The sequence below is a fragment of the Solanum stenotomum genome, chromosome 3 (genome assembly GCF_019186545.1).
Source record: "Solanum stenotomum isolate F172 chromosome 3, ASM1918654v1, whole genome shotgun sequence".
In the NCBI taxonomy this organism is placed as follows: Eukaryota; Viridiplantae; Streptophyta; class Magnoliopsida; order Solanales; family Solanaceae; genus Solanum; species Solanum stenotomum.
This window is the reverse complement of record NC_064284.1, coordinates 13,779,977-13,802,658: the sequence shown is the minus strand read 5'-3', so window position 1 is coordinate 13,802,658 and position 22,682 is coordinate 13,779,977. Positions and strand designations below refer to the sequence as shown.

Here is a 22,682-nt window from a genome sequence, read left to right as displayed (position 1 = left end):
CCCCCAATCAGCCCCTCCACTCCCTCCAAAAAAAAATAAGTTTGTTTTAAAAAAATATTTTTAATTTCAAATTTTTATTTTTTTTACCCTATCTCACCCCCATCACCCCACCCCCCAAAAAAATTAAGTTCATTTTTAAAGAATATTTTCTACTCTCTAGTAAAAATAAAAGATATTTTCTCAAAAAAAAATTTTATTCATAAATCAAACACTAAAAAATCTTTTTCGAAAAATATTTTCTACTCACCAACCAAACATGAAAAAATAAGAAAAAAAATGTACTTGTTTTTAAGGAAAACATTTTCCTTCATACCAAACACACCCAACATCTCATATGGTCTCTCAACTAAAGGTTTTTTCTCAGAAAATCATTCAACTATGAATTCTTTTCTTAGAACTCAACTTTCTTTTATAACCTCAAAGTCACTCAACTATGAGTTTTTTTCTCAGAAAGTCACTCTATTATGAGTTTTTTTCTCAGAAAGTCACTCAACTATGAGTTTTTTTCTTAGAAAGTCACTTAGCTTTCTTTTATAACATTAAAGTCACTCAACTATAAATATATTACTTACAAAGTCACCCAACCTATTATTCTATTTTTTACTATTTTTATTTTTAAGTAGAAAAATTTCATGTAAGCAATTTTTAATGAAATATTTAATTAAATAGGTAGAGTGACTTTCTAAGTAAAAATATCATAGTTGAGTGACTTTGAAATTATAAACAAAAATTGAATGACTTTCTGAGAAAAAATCAATAATTGAGTGATTTTCTGAGAAAACAACTCATAGTTGAATGACTATGAGTTTATGAAAAAAATTGAGTAACTTTCTTAAATTAAAACTCATAATTGAGTCTGAGAAAAAAAACTTTAGTTAAGTGATCAATATTATCTCCCCAATAGTGGCGGATCCGATACTGGGGCGTATGCCGGCCAAGCAGCGGAATATCCTTTTTGCTAAAATAACTACCGTAAGAAGGAAAATAAAAACAAACAAAAAGGGGAAAGGTAAAAAATGTTGAGTTGCCAATGGAGCAGCTTCACTAAAATATCAGTATCACCATTTCCCTTGCAGCAAGCACAACTCAATAAGGCGTTAAACTTGAACAAACAGTGTTGCGTTACCAAATCATCCATGGAGGATTCCAGTTCCCAGGGTCACCAATCGCCCTTTCAGTTTCTCACGAAGAAGCCTTACGAGCCTCCTCCATGGGCTTCACATCTTAGCCCCATTCCCTCTCACACCTTTTCGCTTGGTCATGTGAGATAACAATCTTTCTCTATAATCTCTATTTGTTGTTATTCTCTGTTTGTGTTAATCCTACTAGAGGACTGATCATTCTGTTTTTTGTTTTTGAAATTTTGTGATTGTTGTTAGTTTCCGACTCCAATTCACAAGTGGAACCTGCCTAATTTGCCGAAGAATACCGAGGTTTGGTTAAAGGTAAATTCATTTTTTCAGTTCTTCTCTATCTTAAGCTAATTCATTTGGAAATATTGAACGTGCAAAACATTCACTATGAACAAAAAACTGGAGGAAGTGTTTAAGCTATTAACTATTAGCTTGATAAAACTCTATTTGAGCAATGAAACAATGTTATTTGAGGTTTTCTGATTTTTACGATGCAAACCTACTGTGATCTGCTCCGATCATTTCAGGATTTGAGAAATGTTGATTGTATATCAAACATTTCACGATTTTGGTTTGTGCGTGTCTGCTTGAATGAAGTATTTGTGAAGTTGTTACTGATACTAATTATGTGAGAGAGTTTCTTCAATCTATTGCAGATTACTCATTCAAATGAAATTTTACCGAAGTCATTACTCGAAACATTTATATGTAGTACATGAGTACCTAGTTTATGTGTTCATATAGATGTATAAAAAGTTGGGTATTGGTACTTTTTGATAAATAAGTTGGGTATTGGTATTATGACATATAAAAAATTTTCTGAGGATGTACACTGGTAAAAAGATAAATATATTGTGACAACTACTATGAAACTAGGGGGTAAAATGATAATAAATGTATCCTACTATTTCATGCAAAAAATGAAGAGTGGGATAACCTTAATATTTGAAATATCTTTTCGAAGTTATTTGCAGTGGCATTAGACATGAGTACTTTTTAACATGTGTGTGTGTATGTTTTTGTGTATGTGTTTTGGGGTAAAAAGAAGAAAACAGAATAAAATGAAAACACGTTAAAGGACATGATTGAATACACCTCACTGAGAAAATATCAGAATAAATTAAGGACTAGTGGGGTATCTAATCATTTCTCTCCCCTAGATTTCGTCTCAAACTGATGTCCATCAAGTGCATTTTGCAGCTTCATTATCTGGATAATTTGCGTTTTGTTGGGTCACTGCAAAGAGGTACACTTAGACGACAATCATAAGATAGATGGTAAACCTTCCTCTAGAAAATATACATATTAAAACAAGAAAAGGCTTTCATTGGAAAATACTTCATGGTATATGTAAAGTGCAAGTTCTTGTTTCATAGGGAGCCTGAGGATGAGGATTTCTTTTTGTGCTATTGTTTCTCTTATCGGTTAGGCTGTTTTCATGCCAGTGTCACTATTCCAGACGCTTTATAACACGAACTAATTTTGAATTTATAGCGTGATGATATGTCAGGAATGCAATTGAGTGGAAACAAGGTCAGAAAGCTGGAGTTCTTGTTGGCAGATGCTGTAGCACAGGGTGCTGACTGCATAGTGACTATAGGTGGCATACAAAGTAATCACTGTCGTGCTACTGCTGTCGCTGCCAAGTACTTAAAGCTTGACTGTTATCTCATCTTACGCACTTCAAAGGTATACCATAATTGTTCTCTTGGTATTCTGTTTACTTCAAAGGACTTTCTTCTTTTTGTGTAAAGAGGAGTGTATAGAGGATGCTGAGCAGATTTTAGATTTTATAAGATCCTTATAGGTTTCTGTGTAGCAAGTTTTTGTCTTATCTTTGAGCCAGCTGTAAATCTCTTTTGATGGTAGCCAACATCTCCTTAATGCTGAAGAATACAACCTTACCTTTATCCAAAAAAATACTGTTTGATTCATACATCTTCTGCAAGTCACATCTTCCCGTTTATGTGAATAACTTCTTTAGTTATGTCACAGTTACTTGTAGATAAAGATCCTGGATTAACAGGGAACCTCCTTGTTGACCGTTTAGTTGGAGCACACATTGATCTTGTTTCAAAAGAAGAATATGCAAAAGTTGGCGGTGAGGTCAGTACTTTATTCCTAACATTCCTCCTCTCGTGTTTCTAATGCATTAAGTTTTAAGCTCTCTTTCTTTCTTTCCTCTGCTTGCACAAGGAGAACTTTGAGGTAAAGGTAGTTTGATGCTGCAAAGAGACTTTTTGAAGATGTTTGATTAGATTACAAAGCTGCGCACCCTGTTCTAGTATAATATGTCCAAGCTGCATCAGCTGTTTATGATGTGCTTGTATATCTTGCTGGAAATTGTCAAGTGATAAACCACCTATTATTTTGTGGTTCATGTTATTTTCTTTAATTGTCACCTACTGGTCCTTAATAATCTTCTGGCTCTGGGACTTCATATCTAAATAGATACCAGTGTGAAGACAATATTCTATGCATCAGCAATCCCAAGTAATGAAGATTTTAAACTGACAAAATCAAGAACTTAATGCAAACTCCATCCTTTTCTCCTTTTGGAGTTGATGACCTTTATATTACAGCGTTAAAGTGACTCTACTATAAAGGTTAACAATACATTGGAATTATTTCCCTAAGCCAGTATGTTGTTTAAGTGACAAATAATTTTTTTCACTTCTCTCGTTGGGTACTTGTGTTGATAAGTATGAAATGTTGAATTAGACTCAAGGGAATTGCTCCCCCATACAATGCTTAACCAAATCCAAACACAAAGGAAAGTACAATATGGGGGATTCTATACTTCCCTCTACTTAGATAGGAATTCAGGAAAATTAAGATACTATTTCAGTTTTAACCGTTCAACAGGGCATATATCATATGGACACAAAGGTTGCAGTCACACTCATTGCCTTTGACATGAAATTCATAGTACAGTTGAACATTTTGAAGAAGTATACCTTTGTACTAAGTTCAGGAAAATTAAGATACCATTTCAATTTTAACCTATCAACAGGGACATATATAATATGGACACAAAGGTTGTTGTCACACTCATTGCCTTCGACTTGAAATATAATTGTACAGTTGAACATTTTGAATAAGTACAACTCTGTACTAATTTCAGGAAAATTAAGATACTATTTCAGTTTTAACCTATCAACAGGGACATATATAATATGGATGCAAAGGTTGCCATCACACTCATTGCCTTTGACTTGAAATATAATTGTACATTTGAGCATTTTGAAAAAGTATACCTTTGTACTAAGTTCAGGAAAATTAAGATACTATTTCAGTTTTAACCTATCAACAGGGACATATATAATATGGACACAAAGGTTGCCATCACACTCATTGCCTTCGACTTGAAATATAATTGTACAGTTGAATATTTTGATAAAGTATACCTTTGTACTAAATTTCCACCCACTTTCAACAAAGTAGTAGTAGGTGCCAATGTTATTAAAACCTGTATGACGCATAGTTGAACCATGAAGCTAGGTGAAGTGCTATTTAACGTCTCACATGTTTAGTTATTCCTTCAGTGCAGGCAGTAAGAAACTCAGCTGTATGACTTAGTGACCAGACACACTATCTTATAGATAGCAGGACTAACAATATATATAACCTTCTTATCAGAGGGAAAAGTTACAATAAAAATACTTCATAAAATGACATGCTAATTTCTAAGAGAGGGTTGTGAATTACAAACTGTATACTTGATCTTTGCATTTGAATTTAGAAATTTAAAATGGTTTTGAATCTTAATTGACATGGTTGTTGCTTCATATATATTTTACCTAATTGCGTTTTTTCCAATTTCTTATTCCATATGTAGTTTATTTGTATTTCTAGTCATTTGTTGCATTACAGTATATTTCTTAAAAGATTCTTTTTTAGTGCACCTTTCTATTTTGCAACCACCGACTCAAAATCCTGCAACCTATTTTTCCCACCATCACCAGATATTCACCTAGTTAAATTTCCATTTGAAGCATCAAGGAGTTTTGTCTCTTCCTTCTTCCTTCAAGTGTTCCTTTCCTTCAAAATACGCAGGAGAATACCCTTCTCTCTTTCCCTTCTCCCAAATGAAAATACATGGCAGAACTTTTCCCTTTGCCATTGTTATATGGAGACTGGTTGAGTATTTCTTTCACTGATTCTGGTTCTGGTGGACTAGTGCTAATCAATGCAAGAATGTGATGCCACGCATATCATGTCAAATCAGTAGTCTTGTTACAAAATAAAAAAATAGAAAAAAGTTGCTGATTAATTGGTGAGGTGAAGTCTTGTTACAAAATAAAAAAAATAGAAAAAGGTTGCTGATTAATTGGTGAGGTGAGATCTAGTGTTGCCCTCCAATTTTGTGACGTGTTCCTTATTTTCCCAGTGGAACTAGTATCTGAACTTCGTCCGATTTTCAGTTGTAGCTTCTGTTTGTTTCTAGTAGTCTTAAGCTGATAGGCTTTATTATTGTAGTACTGATCATAATGTGTATTATGACACAGGCTCTTACCAAAATATTGAAAGAAAAGCTGTTAAATGAAGGGAGAAAGCCATATGTCATCCCTGTTGGTGGATCCAATTCTCTAGGAACCTGGTGAGACTCATTTTGTTATGCCACATCTTGTTCCCTCTGCTGATAAAGTCTAAACCTACTTCATTTTTTCTTCCTAATCTCCATTATTTCGCTTGCACCTTGATATGTGTATTGGACTATTGGGTGCTTGAAGCATCAACATGTTGCCAAAAGTTCTTAATAATAACCTTCAGTTTCTGAGTTTAGAGTACCCTATACAGCCTCTGAACTCATTGCGTCTTGCCTTAATTTGAAATGAATATGTAGCCCATTCCCTATTCATTGTGAATCCTTCAATAACAAATAATTTTTCCATCTCGTGGCCCCAAATTGAGCCATAGAGTGCAGTCTTATCTGGTTACTTCTGGTGCAAGCATTGACTTCACTTATTTCATTCGCTCTCATCTGCTGTTTTGTCTCTTACAATGACACTTATATTTGGATGACTATTTGGGTTTTTTTTGAAACTGGCTGTTAATTTTAGAACTCCAGTGAGGCTTAACCCTGTATTCCAGGGATACTTAGAAGGGCCTACTTGCTACCCTGAAATGGATGCCACGTAGAAAGTTTGAAGTATAATCAACCATTTCATGTTCTTCTTACCAGCTGAAACCCTCTTCATGGGCCTCTTAATATTGAACAGTCAAATAATCTTATGGATTATTGCATTAGCATTTCAACCATTTCATGTTCTCTTCTTACCAGCTGAAACCCTCTCCGTTGGCCTCTTGATATTGAACAGTCAAATAACCTTATGGATTATTGCATTAGCATTCTTCAGCCTTTTCTTTTGATCGGTACTTGATATTCTTTACCTCTTGACAATATCTCTGTTATTCCTTTTCAACACAAATGTGATGGCACTAGGGAAGCCAAGGATGACTTATTTTCTTGATTGACAGAGCTATCAGCTGTTCAGAAGCCAGTAGCCCGGTCAAACACATGCCAAGGGTTGTACCTTCTATATACTGATGTTTAAACCATCATTCATAGACTTATAAAATACATGATTAAAGAAACAGATCCAACATGTCATCAGCATCATTCTTGGAATAACCAAGGGTTCAACCCTTTAATTTGTTAGGAAGTTCCTCAGAGGCCTATACCTTGTTAAAGCATGTCGAATTAATAGTCTGATCATGACCCAACTGCCGCCCCCTTGGCCGGGGCTTGTACCGAGTTATGCTCTGACCCTCGGTTGTTATCCTTAAGTAATGGAAAGTGATGTTATACATTCTGATTTACTGCTCACAGCTGAGCAAATTTTTGTTCTAGAAATTTGCCCTACTTCAGGAAGGAATACAAAATTTGTGCCTTAGTTCACCGTTTTGCTAAGTGTAACTATTTTCTCAGGGGCTATATTGAGGCAATTAGGGAATTGGAGCAACAACTTCAGCACTTGAGCATTGAACAGAAATTCGACGATATTGTTGTAGCTTGTGGCAGGTTTGCACATCTTCTGCATAATTTTGTAATAGTATGCTATACATGAATTTGTTGCATTTCAAATTGTTCATGCTTAGAATTAAACTCAAGATTTGCTGAAAATATGGTTGAGAAGTTTGTCCCAAAATAAATAGGAATATACTATGAACATAGAGAATGATCGAGACTCGTACTCTTAATAAGGAACATTATACTCAATTTGACCCATGATATGCCTAATCTTTGCTTGACTTCTGTTAGGACACATACTCTCTCTCCCCTTTGATACTTTTATTAGTGAGTGCCCTGATGGCTGTTCTTAAATGCATCAATGCATGTCAGTGTCTCTGATATGTGTTTTCAGTATCTGTTTTCTGTGGAGGATCTTACTCTGTTGATCCTTTTGATAGGGGCTGACACCTTTTAGGGATTATTGATTTTTGTTGGTAGACAAATTAAGTTACCTTGTTAGAGGAGCTTTTGAGTTTTTCCCTGGACATTAGTTCCGTTACTTCTTCTTGGCGGCGACCAACTTTTTGGTGCCTCCTAGTAACCTGTTTTCCTATCAAAACATGTCATTTGAGAATCTCTATCTTTAAAAATCAGATTGAATTAAAAAATGTTTGTGTTACATCTCTACGTGCATCAGTTGAGCCTCTCCATGATAAGGTTCAACAGAATCTTTGCACCCAAGAGTGTGGCTTTAGCTAAAGTGTTTTGTAAGCTTAAGATGTCTGTGTCATCACATTTAAAATGGAATGTTTGTTCCAGTTTTCTTGGAGATGGAGGTAAGGCTTGATTTCTTGTTTGCCGCAATAAAATCACCCAAGCTATGGTTCTAATAATAATAATTAAAAGAAGGATCAAATTATGGTGGAGACAAAAATATTAGATGAATTCTTCTTATCCGCCTAAGCCTTGGCAGCAAGAGTTACTTGGTACCTTAGCTAGTGGGAGGTAGCAGATACCCAATGGAATTTGCGAGGAGCCCAAAAACTGGCCCAACCACCACCATTATTAAAAAAAAGTCTTCAACAGATTCTCCACGCAAACCATCTATTATGGTGCATTCTAATAGAACTGCTACTTATTAATACATTTTATTGATTGAACCTGAAGACATTTGTTTTTTTGCATTTCTAGATGCCCCAGTTGTGTATCTCTAGTAGAATATCTGTTATTTTATGTTTACTCTTCTTCTGGAATGAGTAACTTCAACTTCCTAAAAATGATCTTTTGTTGTGGCTGGAGTTACCTTATGGTGATAGTCATGATTTAATTATCTTTCAGTGTTTTAACCTCAGTGCTATGTCTCAATGGTTTCCAGTGGGGGTACGGTCGCTGGTTTGTCAATTGCATCCATGCTCAGTCGCTTGAAAGCAAAAGTAAACTGCTTGTCTTATTTGAAATTGTTCCCATCTTCACGAAAAACAAATGTCACTAACAACTGGTTTTGATTTGTAGATTAATGCATTTTGTGTCTGCGACGATCCAGATTACTTTTATGAATATGTTCAAGGCCTACTTGACGGAATTACTGCTGGAGTTAGCTCCCGTGATATTGTTAGCATCGAAACTGTAAGGACTTCATTGTTTTCTCTTATTCTTTAAGCATAACTGTTTTACATTCATCCATTTCATTGGGTAACTTCTTGTTGCTCAATAACTATTGAGATGCTAATTCATGATAAAACAATGTGACATCAACTATTGGTTGTAAGTCATGGATATTTTGTTCTTTTCTAACTGTAAATGTTCTCTCTTCCCATGTTACACGCCTTACATAGCTTATGATTTTTAACGTGAATGGTTGAAATCTTTGACGGATATTTTCCCTGTTAGTCATCGAAATCTTATCAGTAAGTCATTCATGTCCAGATCCATGTTCAAGAGGAAATTCTGGAAGTAGTTCTGCATATGAAATATTAGTCTAGTTCTCTAAGGAACCTCTTGGTATCAACTATTCTTGTCTTGGCACTTTGGTATTTTAACAGGCAAAAGGCCTTGGGTATGCTATGAGCACCGCTGATGAGCTTAAATTTGTGAAGCAAGTTGCTGAAACCACAGGTGTTATTCTTGACCCTGTCTACAGGTATGGCCAATTGTGCCTTCTCATTTTTTACGTCATGCCATTTCAGCCTTTCACGGACTGTCCACAGGATTTGCCTGTACTATGTAAAACTTATTGCATTAAATGTTCTCCAGTCTTAGAAACTGCCTATTCTTAGGAACTATGTTGTTTGGACTCTACAAAAATGTCGCCGCCACCCTTGTCGGATCCTCCAAAAACTACAGTACTTTTTGAGGATCTAACTCAGCATTTTAAAGTGTCCGACAAGCATAACTTATGAATGTACCAAATCTCGAATGAGGTTGGAGAATAATATATTCACTATAAAACCGGTAATAGTAGAATCCTGGGTTATTTATAATAAAAATAAAAATAAAATAGTGGAATCCTTTTTTGCTGATTTTTGTATTTTAGATCTTAATGTTTTATTACAAAAGCATCTCCAACTCAGGTAACTTGAGATCTCAAAATACATACACTAAAATCCCACCAGGAAAGGGAAAATAAAGAGAATGACAATTCATAATAATACTTACTAAGCGTACATTATTAACATAAACTTATTCTTTGATTGAAGATAACTAAGCTGTAAATAATGAATACAATTTTTTATGTGATTCTGAGACAAGGTTATTAACATTGCTGTTGTAAACTTTTAGCTGTATGGAAGTCTGTTTTAGGTTTGCAAAAGTGATTCTTTAAGTGGAGAAATGTCTTGAGACTGACTAGGTTCCAAGAGAAGTAAAGGTCTTCAGTCTTTTGATCTACGACTGTTTTGGAGTTTTTTCGACATTTAGACTAGAAAACCAACCCTTACACTTGAATTTTTACCTAAAGCAAGCAAGAACAGTGAGACATGATTACTGTACAACTCAAACTACTTGTGAAATTAGGAATTAGGCGTAACTCACACCCCAAAAGCTACCTTCAAAGGGAGATTGTCCAAACCTTTTAAGGAGTCTACCCATCTCATTAACCTCTAATGTGGGACTTTTGTCATTCTTTAATACTCCATCTCACGCCCAGTGCTTAGCACTCCATCTCACGCCCAGTGCTTAGCATCTGTGTGTGGACAATTTTATTTTGGGGGGGCCAACATTGGGTGAGATGGGTCCTGCTCTGATACCATGTGAAATTAGGTATCAGAGCAGGGCCCATTTCACCCAAAGTTGGGGCCCCCGAAAATAAAATTATCCACGCACCAAATGCTAAGCACTGGACGTGAGGTGGGGTGTTAAAGAATGACAAAAGTGCCACATTGGTGATTAATGTGATGAGTGGACTCCTATAAGCTTTTAGATGAAACGGTCACACACTTCAACATGGTGTCATAGCAGGCAATCAAATCTCACCGCGCCCATATCAAAAAGAATTTTCACATGCTTGGTCTATGAAAAAGAATCAGGGCCCCACGTGAGGGGGCGTGTTGAGAATGCAATTTACTAATAAAGATGAGACAGTCACACACTTCAGCACTACTCATATTGATTTCTTGAGATGCTTTATTGACACATTCATCTGATTGTTAATTCTCACCAGTGGTAAAGCAGCTTATGGAATGATGAAAGACATGAGTGAGAATCCAAGAAAGTGGGAGGGAAGAAAGATTCTGTTCATACACACAGGTGGGCTACTAGGTTTGTATGACAAAGCTGATGAAATAGGATCACTAATGGGCAAATGGCGTAAAATGGATATCAATGAATCTATCCCTAGACAAGACGGCATCGGCAAAATGTTTTGAAATTGACGAAAAAGGTGATAGCAATTATGTTGTCATTTATCAACGTGTACACCATTAAAATTCGAATTCCAGCATTTCTTAGAGTAGTTGAGTTATGGATGTATGGTTTCTTCTTGCTATCACCAAGGGACATCTTGGGTGAGGTTTCTCCTTGACTGTTTAAATAATGATAGTATATGTGACAATTTGTGATTGCCTCAATTATTTCAATGTATGCATATTACTATCTCTAGCACAGTAAATATAACTCCGTCTACCAAAAATTAGGACAATGAAATACAATCCTTCATAACTTTTTCTTTATTTTAACCTTGATTTCCTTGCGCTCACCACATTAGGTGCTTCTCCCATATATTTTGCTTGAATAGTTGGAGTGTATGGTAGAGGGCCCATGACTAGCAATGAGGCGTTAAACTATGCTATCTAGTATTAGAGGAATCTAATCTAGTAAATAAAAACAAACCGATCCACCATGTTATTACGCCACAAAAAACCAAAGATGTGACACAAAGGACTAATGAAAATGATAGTCCAGCCGCGTCTATAGAACCACTCGGGGCCAAAACATCTACTACTTGAAGGAATTTACATTCACTCTTACTCCCCTGTCTTACAATACTTGTCCACTATTGACTATGGACACTTTTTAAAAAACTATAAATATAAAAGTAAATTTACTATATCACTCTTTGAATATAATAAATACAATATATTGAAAAATGTAATAGAGAAATGACTATAATTAATGATAAGGGTAAATTAGGAACTAGTGTAAAATTATCCATTGATTTTATAAAGTGGACAAGTATTGCTGAACATCTAAAATAATATAATTGACAATTATTATTGAACAGATAGAGTAATTACTATTTTCCACTTTCGAGGTGGCAAGATTATAAATAAATCTATCATCTCTCAATTCTTGAACTAATTCTGTAAATTGATTACGTGTGTGGGTAAGAGTGAATAATTTAATTGCTCATTCAACAATTATAGTAATTTCTCTATGAAATCACTTGTGCTTATTTCTTGTATCAATAAAGTTACTCAAATAACTTATTTATTTATCTTGAAAGTTACTGCGCTAAAGAGAGAATTACATAAACTTTCCCACACTCTGTGGCATTTTTTTTTTAATGATTTTTCTTTCCTTTTTACATTTAATTTCTGTATAACAATCCTTTGAACCTAATAATTATTAATATATAAAAAAATTGGGGTGAAAATCATTTACACCCTCAACTTTACTTTATAAATCAAACTCCTTTCTCATAGTAGGTTTGTGTTATTTAATTTATATCAAAAAAATTCTTATAAAAAATATAAATTTCAACCAAAAAAGAAGAATAATATATTGATTTAGGAGAAATTTTTCTATGTAAGAAAATATAAGTTATAAACATTCTAATGAGTCTCTCTATAATGTAGTCTTTTAGAGTTAAATAATTTATTTGGGGAGAAAATTTTCTTTCGATTGTTTGTTATGTTTCCTTTTATACGGTTAATTTTATTATATGCAGGTCCATTGATCAAGTCATAATATACTTCTATTTTTTTTTTGTTTTTTACTCAATTAAAAATTTATAATTATTAACGTACGTGTGACGTACTTTTGTTTCATCCTTATAGTAAAGTGCGATGGTGGTTGCCACTCTGATTTTATGTTTGAGGTTGGTTGTTAAAAATCACTTTTATATGAAACTTTTAAATGAACATTATTAATAATTTGAAAATTGTACAAGACTTGAATGAACTTGTTTTTCATGTGTTATTTATTTATAGCTTCGTAAATTTTGATACGTAGAGTCGTTTGGTAGAATATATAAAATGGAGTGTATTAATAATGTTTGCATTAATTATGAAAAATTATTTTTACGCATTGTTTGATTTGGTCCATTAACAATAGTATGCATTGCATAAAAAAATTTATTTACAAAAATACTTTTTATAGTTATAATGGAAAAGATGTAAAAAAATTAAGGGCAATTGATTTTTTAATCATGCTAATACATGTACTAAATCTCTTTGCATTATTACGAACACCTACAAATCCATAATATTAGTAATACACTCAAACAATAATAATACATAAAATTAATGCATACATCATTTTACCTAATACACCCTACCAAACTACCCCTTATAGTGATGTCGTTATTAGTCAGTGTACTTCTAAAAAGTTGTTATCGATGTGATTGTATAGTCACCACTTCTCCAATAGTCCAATGTACAACATTTTCACCGCTTTCCAATGGTCCAATGTACGACAGTGTGAAAAAGTTTTGGTATTTATATTAGAGCTTGATTAAAATTGAATTTGCGTCGAAAAGTTTCACATTGGGGTTGGTTATATGAAAAGTTATTAGTTTCTTGTTATCCGGTCTCCTAAAATTAGAGGCGTCAAATGGACGAATTGAATTGAAATTAGAGATATTAAAAGAAACAGAAATTGGATTGAGTCATGACCCGCTCAAGTAGACTCAAATAAGTTGGGCTAAAATATACTAAAAGTTCCGGATTGGATCATGATCTGCCCAAATTGACCTTCTTAATCTCTAACAACTTCAATATGTTGTTATTTAACTTTTATAACCAATATTTATATTCCAACTCAATTTTCTTTTTAGAAAAAATTACAAATGAATATATAAATCCTAAAAGATATAAAATAGATAGTAATTCATACATTCAATATCAATTGAGAATTTTCTTAAAATGGGTTAAAGCTTGAATAAGTTGAGATTGAACCAAATTCAAATTATCTTGAGTCTTACTCTTAAAATTCTGGACAGATTGGACGGATTATCTATATTTGAGCTCATTTTTCACACCCCTACCTATAATGATCTAATAATTAAATTAATCAAAGAATCAAAATGATATCGGCTCTTAGGTTTTATTATTTTAGTCTGCTGTGTAACTCTTTTTTTTTTTGTTATGATTATTGATGCGATTTCGTTTATAAACTCGTTAAAAATGTTTCATTACTCGATTATTGTTTATTGAAAATATTGAGCAACCACCCAATTTTAAAAAAATTTAAAAATCAATTTAAAAGGGATATTTTAAAACCTTGTTTTTGCAAAACTAGAGAAAAAGGGTAATGATTTTAGTTATTTTCCAAAGAGGGTGTAAGGCACTTCGAAAAAAATCGTAAATGCGATTGTACAACAGATTTAAAATATTTTCTTTAAATTTCATTTTCCTTAAAAATGTATAAATTCAAGGCATTTCATTTACGAAAGAAAAAGAACTCGAAAGCTTGGTGATCATATGTACTAGTATTCCAAAATTAAATAGCCGATTTTAAGTAGGTACATCTCGTACTTGCTTGATTCAGCAAGAATATATTTTAAAAAAGAAAAAAAAATATTTTCTTTAGTTTTAAATTCATATTCGTTATAGTTTGTTACTTTGAATATTGCTAATATTTGTGTAAATTTTGTTACCATTTAAAATTTATCAATATCCATAATAGAGATAATTGTCAAAAATACATTTAATTTTTATTTTTTTTGAGTTTCATACATAAACAATTGAGACTGTGAGTTTCATACCTGTCATTTCACTTATTAGTTTGAAAAACACATCTCTCTCTTTTATTACACTTTCATCATGGTGTATGTTATACCTTCTCTCTTTCATTTAAAAAGAAATTGTCACATCACACTTCACATGGACAAGATATTTTACCTTGACAAAAATTAAATAAATTATTAGTATTAGTTAAAATTAAAGATTAAAGTATTATTCCCCACCCTTTCTCAAAATAAAATAAAATCTCTAAAATAGAATGTAAACTGTTTTAGAAAATAAAATAAAAATATAAACCCGTTTTTCTTATCCCACTCCACCACTTCCTCTCACCGTACTTCACCTACCCCAATTTTTTAGTTTTTTATTAAAAAAATTATAAAATTTTTTAAAAAATATTTTACTTCATCGCCCTTTCACCCCCCCNCCTTCAAATAATAATTTGGATATTATTTTATTTTATTTTTTAAAAAAAAATCTTACCCCAGCCACATAATCCTCTGCTTCTATTTATTTTCTCATTGTGTCTTTTTATATATATATATATCCTTAAAATTATAGTATGTTTGTATTATTTAATTTATATAAAAAAATCTTATAAAAAATATAAATTTCATCCAATAAGAAAAATAAAATATTGATTTAGGGGATGTAGAAAAATATAAGTTATGAATATTTTAATGAGTCTATCTATAACGTAGGCTTTTAGAGTTAAAAGAATTTAAAATTTTCTTTCGATTATTTTTTATGTTTTCTTTTATATGGTTAGTTTTCTTATATGCAGGTCCATTGATCAAGTTATAATATACTTCTATTTTTGTTTACTTTTTACTTATTTAAAAAATTATAATTATTAACTCGCGGGTGACATACTTTTATTGATTCATTCTTATAGTAAAGTTTATTGGTACGATGGTGGTTGCCACTCTGATTTTATGTTTGGGGTTGGTTGTTAAAAATCACTTTTATATGAAATTTTTAAATGAACGTTATCAATAATTTGAAAATTGTACTAGACTTGAATGGACTTATTTTTCACATGCTATTTATTTATAGCCTCATAAATTTTGCTATGTAAGGTCGTTTGGTAGAGTTTATTAATAATATTTGCATTAATAATACTCTTATTAGTAATGGCTTAAGTCATCTACAGCTCCTTAAAATTATCCGCAAAATTTACTTAGACACTTCAACATGCCCATTTTCCTATTAGACACTCAAACCTTAGAAAATAAATATCTATCAAACATTTTTTTAAGACCTGGTCAAAAGAGAAAGTGCGTGTAATACACATGCAGCTGATGTGGCAAAATAACAAATCAAATGAAGACATGTGGCATTTAAATTTAAAATAATTATATATATGAATTTTGAAAATTAAAAAAAATATAAATGCAAAAAGAAAAGAATTTCAACTAAAAAAAAAAGAAAAATCCATTTTACCATCCTCACACCCATCCTGCACCAGACACCATCCCAAATCTTTCCTTTTCTTCTCTCACTAAAATCACCTCTTGTTCACCATTGTTATTTTCTAAATGAAGATTTTAACATATACTAAGTATGAATGCATCTTCTTCTTTTTTTTCTCTTTATGTTTTCTTTTTGGTTCCTGTCTCAAATTGATAGTATTTTTTTTAAAAAAAAAATCTGTTCATTCTGTTCTTATTTTGATTTCAAATTTACTTTACGTCTCTGTTTCGTTATGAAGCAAGAAGGGGTGTGGATTGGGGGCAGTGTGTGTGGCCTCCATATTTTCCGGCAAAAAAACTTAGATTATGTTCTTCATTTTTTCTGACAAAGAAAATGTAGATGGTTGACTCCATTTCTCATCAAATTTAAGCATAAGCGAATAAGTAAATTTATAAAAAAAGATGTAAGGTGATGGATTTTGTTGTTATGAATAATTGGTGGCAGGAGGTGCAATTTTGAAAGAGAGAAGAAGAAAGAAAGATGGTTATTTTTAAAATAAATAAATAATGAGAAACAAAAAAAAAAAAACAATAAAAGGTGTTGTTTAAATGATTCACACGCTTAACAAGGTGTGGGTTACACCTTTTTGTGTTACGTGTGCACAAAGTGTCTAAATGGTAAAAATTCAAAATAGTTAAGGTGTTCAATAGGTACAAGTCTCAGTTAAAGTGTTTAAGTGAATTATGCAGATAACTTTAAGTGGTTGTCGATGACTTAAGCCTATTAGTAATACTTGCATTAATTATACATAGATTTTTGTGCATTATTTGATTTGGTATATTAAAAATATCATGGAATGCATAAAAAATTTATTTACAAATACCCTTCATAGTTATAGTAAAAATTAAAGATGTAAAAAAAACTTTAAAAGCAATTGGATTTTTAACTATGCTAATGCGTGCATTGAATTTCTTTGCATTACTTATACCTAAAAATCCATGATATTAACAATATGCTTCTCAATACACAACACAATATAGTTGTACATAAATTAAAAAAAGTATCAAATAAAATATTACTATAATACACAAAGTTAATAATATATTATTTTACCTAATACGCGCTACTAAATGACCCCTTATTATGATGTCCTTATTAGTCAGTGTACTTCGAAAAAGTTGTTATCTACGTGATTGTATAGTCACCACTTCTCCAATGGTCCAATGTACAACATTGTCCCTTCTAATTGTTTATTTATTATACCTAGCACCTTAGCTTTGATCCCAATGGAATATGTGAAAAGTTATTATTAGTTTCTAGTTATCGAGTCTTTTAAAATTAAGGAGGTTAAATAGGCATATTGAGTTAAAATTAAAGATATTAAAAGAAATAAAAATTAAGTTGAGTTAGTACTCGTTTAAGTGGGCTCAAATTTACTAAAATTTTGGATTGTATTATGACCTTCTCAATTTAACTTGTTTCATCTCAACAATTTTTAACATGTTATTTAAATTATGAAAAAATTACTGAAATACACGTCTTATATTTCCCTTATTTCCAATATCCCCTTTTATTTCTAAAAACCTCTAAAATCCCTTATTTCTTTAATGTGTTCGAGCTGCATGTTAATGTATCCGAGCCAGTATTTAATGTATCCGAGCTACATATTAATGTATCCGAGCTACATATTATGTATCCGAGCTAGTTTTTAATGTATTCGATTTATGTTATAATGTATCCGAGATACTCTTTAATGTATCCAAGCTACATATTATGTATCAGGTTTGTGTTACTTTTTAAGGGATTAATGTACAAACTAAAGAGGGCTAAATTGTAATTTCATATTAAAACAACGTGATTCCTAAAATTTACCCAATTAATTATTAAGAAAATAAAAAATTCTTTATTCTACCTTAATTTAATTAATGTATATTTTTTCTAAACAAAATCAATTTTAGAAACACTTATAGTTTTAAATTCATATTTGTTATAGTTTTATTATTATGAATGCTGCTAACATTTGTATAATTTTTGTTACCACATAAAATTTATCAATATTAATAATATTTATCTTGAAAGTTACTGCGCTAAAGAGAGAATTACATAAACTTTCCCACACTCTGTGGCATTTTTTTTTTAATGATTTTTCTTTCCTTTTTACATTTAATTTCTGTATAACAATCCTTTGAACCTAATAATTATTAATATATAAAAAAATTGGGGTGAAAATCATTTACACCCTCAACTTTACTTTATAAATCAAACTCCTTTCTCATAGTAGGTTTGTGTTATTTAATTTATATCAAAAAAATTCTTATAAAAAATATAAATTTCAACCAAAAAAGAAGAATAATATATTGATTTAGGAGAAATTTTTCTATGTAAGAAAATATAAGTTATAAACATTCTAATGAGTCTCTCTATAATGTAGTCTTTTAGAGTTAAATAATTTATTTGGGGAGAAAATTTTATTTCGATTGTTTGTTATGTTTCCTTTTATACGGTTGATTTTATTATATGCAGGTCCATTGATCAAGTCATAATATACTTCTATTTTTTTTTTGTTTTTTACTCAATTAAAAATTTATAATTATTAACGTACGTGTGACNTATTCTGGCGAATTATACATATACAAACGTGGCTAATTATACAAACTTGAAGTCATCCCACGTAATTAATGTATAATGTTAATCGCGTATGGTAATTATAGCAAACTATCACTATGATGAGTAATTAAGTAGTATAAATTTGCTTAACCGCGTAATTTTCCCATTTAATAATATAATTATGAAATTATTTATTCCACATAGAAGGTAAAATTAGTTTTGGTAATTGTAACCATAAAATAACCTCATTTAAACCCAAACCAGAGATAAAAGTATTACTACTACGTACTTACTATAAAGATGTGGTGATAGCCACTGATAGGAGCAGTGGAAAATTTATTTTGGCAAAAACTGTAAGAGGAAGAAACAGTGTTGAGTTACCAAATCATCCATGGAGGATTCCGGTTCGCCCTTTCAGTTTCTGACGAAGAAGCCTTATGAACCTCCTTCTTGGGCTTCCCATCATTACCCCATCCCCTCTCACACCTTTTCACTCGGACATGTAAGATAACAGAATGTGGTTGGTCACTTTGTATGATTTCACTGCGTATATTGTTGTTGTAAGTGTACATGAGGATTAATATATCATTCTGTTTTGGAATTGTTGTTAGTTTCCGACTCCAATTCACAAATGGAACCTGCCTAATTTGCCGAAGAAAACCGAGGTTTGGGTAAAGGTAAATTCATTTTTTCAGTAATTCTTCTCCGACGTAGTGTATGCCATTTGGAAATAAGGATGGCCAAAGAAGCGCCAAATATCCACTATGCACAAACAAAAAAAAAGTTTTGTGCTATTGTTTCTCTTATCTGATTTGTTGTTTCTATGTCAATGTTGTTATTCCTGTATTAAGATCAGAGGCGAAGCGAGGATTAAGAGTTTGAGGGTTCTAATTTTTATTAATAACCGTCAATCAATTTTGTTAGGGGTTCACAAATTAATAGACACATATATATATATTTAATTAATTTTCTAGTATAAATACCTTGTCTATGGAAAAGCTACTGAGTTTGTCCGCACCCATTAACCCCCACTTAGCTCTGCCTCTGATTAAGATATTAGAAGCAATAAAAAATGAAAAGAAACAGAACAAAAGTATTTGACCAGAAAATCCATTGTGTCCTTGAGGAATTTAATCCCTTAAATGTACCTTGAGGTTATGGATTATTTACTAATTCCTCCCAATATAAAATGGATAAATATTAAAGAAGTAGCGCTACCTCAAACTTTGAAATACAGAAGAAATGACTTTTCATTTTTCTTCTGCTTGTTTTCCACATTTCTCAATTTCTCATTCACACGTTGCTTAAAAATAAACGCAACAAATGCCACTCTTAACTCAAACAAACTTTGAATTTGCAGCGGGATGATCTGTCAGGAATGCAATTGAGTGGAAACGAGGTGAGAAAGCTGGAGTTTTTATTGGCAGATGCGGTGGCACAGGGAGCTGACTGCATAGTGACTATAGGTGTCTTACAAAGTAATCACTGTCGTGCTACTGCTGTCGCTGCTAAGTATTTAAACCTTGACTGTTATCTCATTTTACTTACTAAAGATGTACGTATTCCCTAATTCTGCTGTTCTGTTTTTGTCTTCCTGTTTATGCAAATGAAGTAACTTATATAAATGTCTCAGTTACCTGTGGATAAAGATCCTGGATTTACAGGGAATCTCATTGTTGACCGTTTAGTTGGAGCACACATTGATCTTGTTTCAAAAGAGGAATATGCAAATGTTGGCAGTGAGGTCGATCTATAGATACCTTTTCTTCCTCATATATACTTTTGTGTTAATTCCTCTGATCGATCCGCTTCTGTTTATAATTTCATAATGTGTTTTATGCCTCAGGTTCTTACAAAATTATTGAAAGAAAAGCTGTTAAATGAAGGGAGAAAGCCGTACGTCATCCCTGAAGGTGGATCCAATTCTCTAGGAACCTGGTGAGCAGAGTCGGCCCAATATGAACATATGAGGGTGCACGTGCACCTGTTAATTAACTTTGGGAAAAAATTATGTATATATAGTTTGAGATATGATATATATTTCATTAGGCACTATAAGAACACTAAAACTAATTGGTACATTGGTTTAAACCCTGGGACTGGGTTGAATCCTATGCACTGCTATTGTTTGTGGTGCACCCATTAACTTCAAATCCAGGGTTCGCCTCTGCTGGTGAGGCTCATTTTGTTATGCCTCTGCTTATAAAGCCTAAACCTACTTCCTTTCATCTTCCTTATTTTCAGAGTGTTGCTTCCACCTTGACAAGTTTATTGGGTGCTTTTAGGACAAAAAGTTAACCTTCATTTTCAGAAAGTTCTTAATGAAATTCTGATTTTGTCAGGGGCTATATTGAGGCAATCAGGGAAGTTGAGCAACAACTTCAGCACGCGAGCAGTCAATTCAAATTCGATGATATTGTTGTAGCTTGTAGCAGGTTTTGCACCTCTTCTGCATAATTTTAATGATTTCTCTGCTATACATGTGATTGTTGCTTTTGAAATTGGAATTGATCACTAATTAACCACAAGATTTGCTAAAGATATGGTTGAAAAGTTTGTGTTCACATATGTTTTGAGTATATATGTATCCATGGTTTTCAGTGGGGGTACGGTAGCTGGTTTATCAGTTGCATCGAGGCTCAGTGGCTTGAAAGCAAAAGTAATGTTTAATCTGAAATTGCTCTCATCTCCAGAAAAAGAAAACGACACTAATTAATACGTAGCTGGTTTTGATTTGTAGGTTCATGCGTTTAGTGTTTGTGACCATCCAGATTATTTTTATGAACATATTCAAGGTCTACATGATGGAATTAATGCAGGGGTTAGCTCCCGTGATATTGTTAACATCGAAAATGTAAGACTTCATTATTTTCTTCAAGCATATATAAATGTTTTACGTATGTAATATTTGTTTAGTTCTCTTCCGAATCTCTTAATTGGCATCAGTTGTTGTCCTTGCATTTTTGTATTTTAACAGGCGAGAGGTCTCGGGTATGCTATGAACACCATTGATGAGCTTACATTTGTGAAGCAAGTTGCTGAAACCACAGGTGTTATTCTTGACCCTGTTTACAGGTATATGCCCATTTGTGCCTTCTTCTCAGTCTTTATTAGTATATCATATGGCATGTCCACATCATTTGCCTTTACTCTGTAAAACGTATATAATCTAGACAAATAGTATGAGAGGTTGGGGTTGGTAGTGATAGTGGCTACTAGGGGTGTACAAGCCAAATCGTAAAGTCAAACTGAATCGACGAACCAAATCAAACCCAAAAAAAAGCCGATTTGTGGTTTGGTTTGGTTGGTTTGGCGGTTGAAAGAAAAAAACCAACCACTCTTTGTTTGGTTTGGTATTAAAAGAAAAAAAGTCAAATCGAACCCAAACCAAACCGACATAATATATATATATAAATAATTTTATTTTATTTATAGATAAAAAATATTATTTATAATCTACTTTGATAATATATTTTTAGTTGGTTTATAGTTTTCAATGTTTATATATTTTATTTCAAATTTGGGCTTGTAAAATTTGTAAATATTTTATTTTGTATTAAGATCCGAAGTTACAATTATATTGTTATAGTTTTTCAAATTTGAAGTTAACAATTTACTTTGTAAATATTTTGTTTTGTATTCAGTTTGCTTGTAGCCTTTAATCTTATTAATTTAACATAATGAACGTTGATATTTCAAAAAAACAAAATTGTACTCATGTGGATTTTACCGTTTTTTCTAAAATTTCTATTCATTTAACATTTTTTAAGTTTAGTTTCTCACACATGTAAGTGAAAACATATTTGATCTCTTTTTCAAATACCGTATAATTGTAAAAAACTGAAAAAATCAAAAAAACCCCGAAAGAACTGACTAAAGCCGAAATCGAAAAAACCAACTTTATGTGGTTTGATTTGGTTTTTAGATTTAATAAACCGACATAATTGATTTAGATTTTTTTTAATGAAAAACCAAACCAAACCGACCTATATACACCCCTAGTGACTACCATGTATATGAGGGTAAGGAAGACTCAATCAATCTGGAATGCCACTTGTGAAATTGGTGTAGATATTGAAATTTTGTGGGTCTATACAAGATGTGTTTAATTCGAGTTGAGATTCTACATATTCAATTCCAATTAGGATTCTTGGAGGTTACTCAATCCTAAACCCT

General features: G+C 32.2%; 2 protein-coding genes across 12 annotated transcripts in view; one reads left to right on the top strand and one right to left on the bottom strand.

Moving 5' to 3' along the window:
• Positions 1–22,682, bottom strand: part of LOC125860935 (long chain base biosynthesis protein 2b) — a 45,450-nt gene that overhangs the window by 10,091 nt on the left and 12,677 nt on the right. The window lies entirely within an intron of this gene.
• The window catches only part of LOC125860936 (putative D-cysteine desulfhydrase 1, mitochondrial), a 43,252-nt gene continuing 21,468 nt past the window's right edge, over positions 899–22,682 (top strand). For 2 of the 11 annotated variants that reach the window (XM_049540988.1, XM_049540987.1), the window contains exons 1-9: positions 935–1,262; positions 1,380–1,445; positions 2,628–2,822; positions 3,129–3,239; positions 5,642–5,733; positions 7,066–7,158; positions 21,108–21,165; positions 21,247–21,360; positions 21,484–21,581. In XM_049540988.1, coding sequence (XP_049396945.1) covers positions 1,017–1,262; positions 1,380–1,445; positions 2,628–2,822; positions 3,129–3,239; positions 5,642–5,733; positions 7,066–7,158; positions 21,108–21,165; positions 21,247–21,360; positions 21,484–21,581 — 1,073 coding nt within the window. In that variant the 5' untranslated portion in view covers positions 935–1,016. Of the gene's footprint in view, positions 1,263–1,379; positions 1,446–2,627; positions 2,823–3,128; positions 3,240–5,641; positions 5,734–7,065; positions 7,159–8,464; positions 8,523–8,601; positions 8,716–9,131; positions 9,230–10,747; positions 11,024–19,117; positions 19,184–19,866; positions 20,062–20,139; positions 20,251–20,352; positions 20,445–20,848; positions 20,942–21,107; positions 21,166–21,246; positions 21,361–21,483; positions 21,582–22,682 lie in introns of those variants that run through there. The other 9 variants (XM_049540984.1, XM_049540991.1, XM_049540992.1 and 6 more) reach the window with 9 other exon arrangements.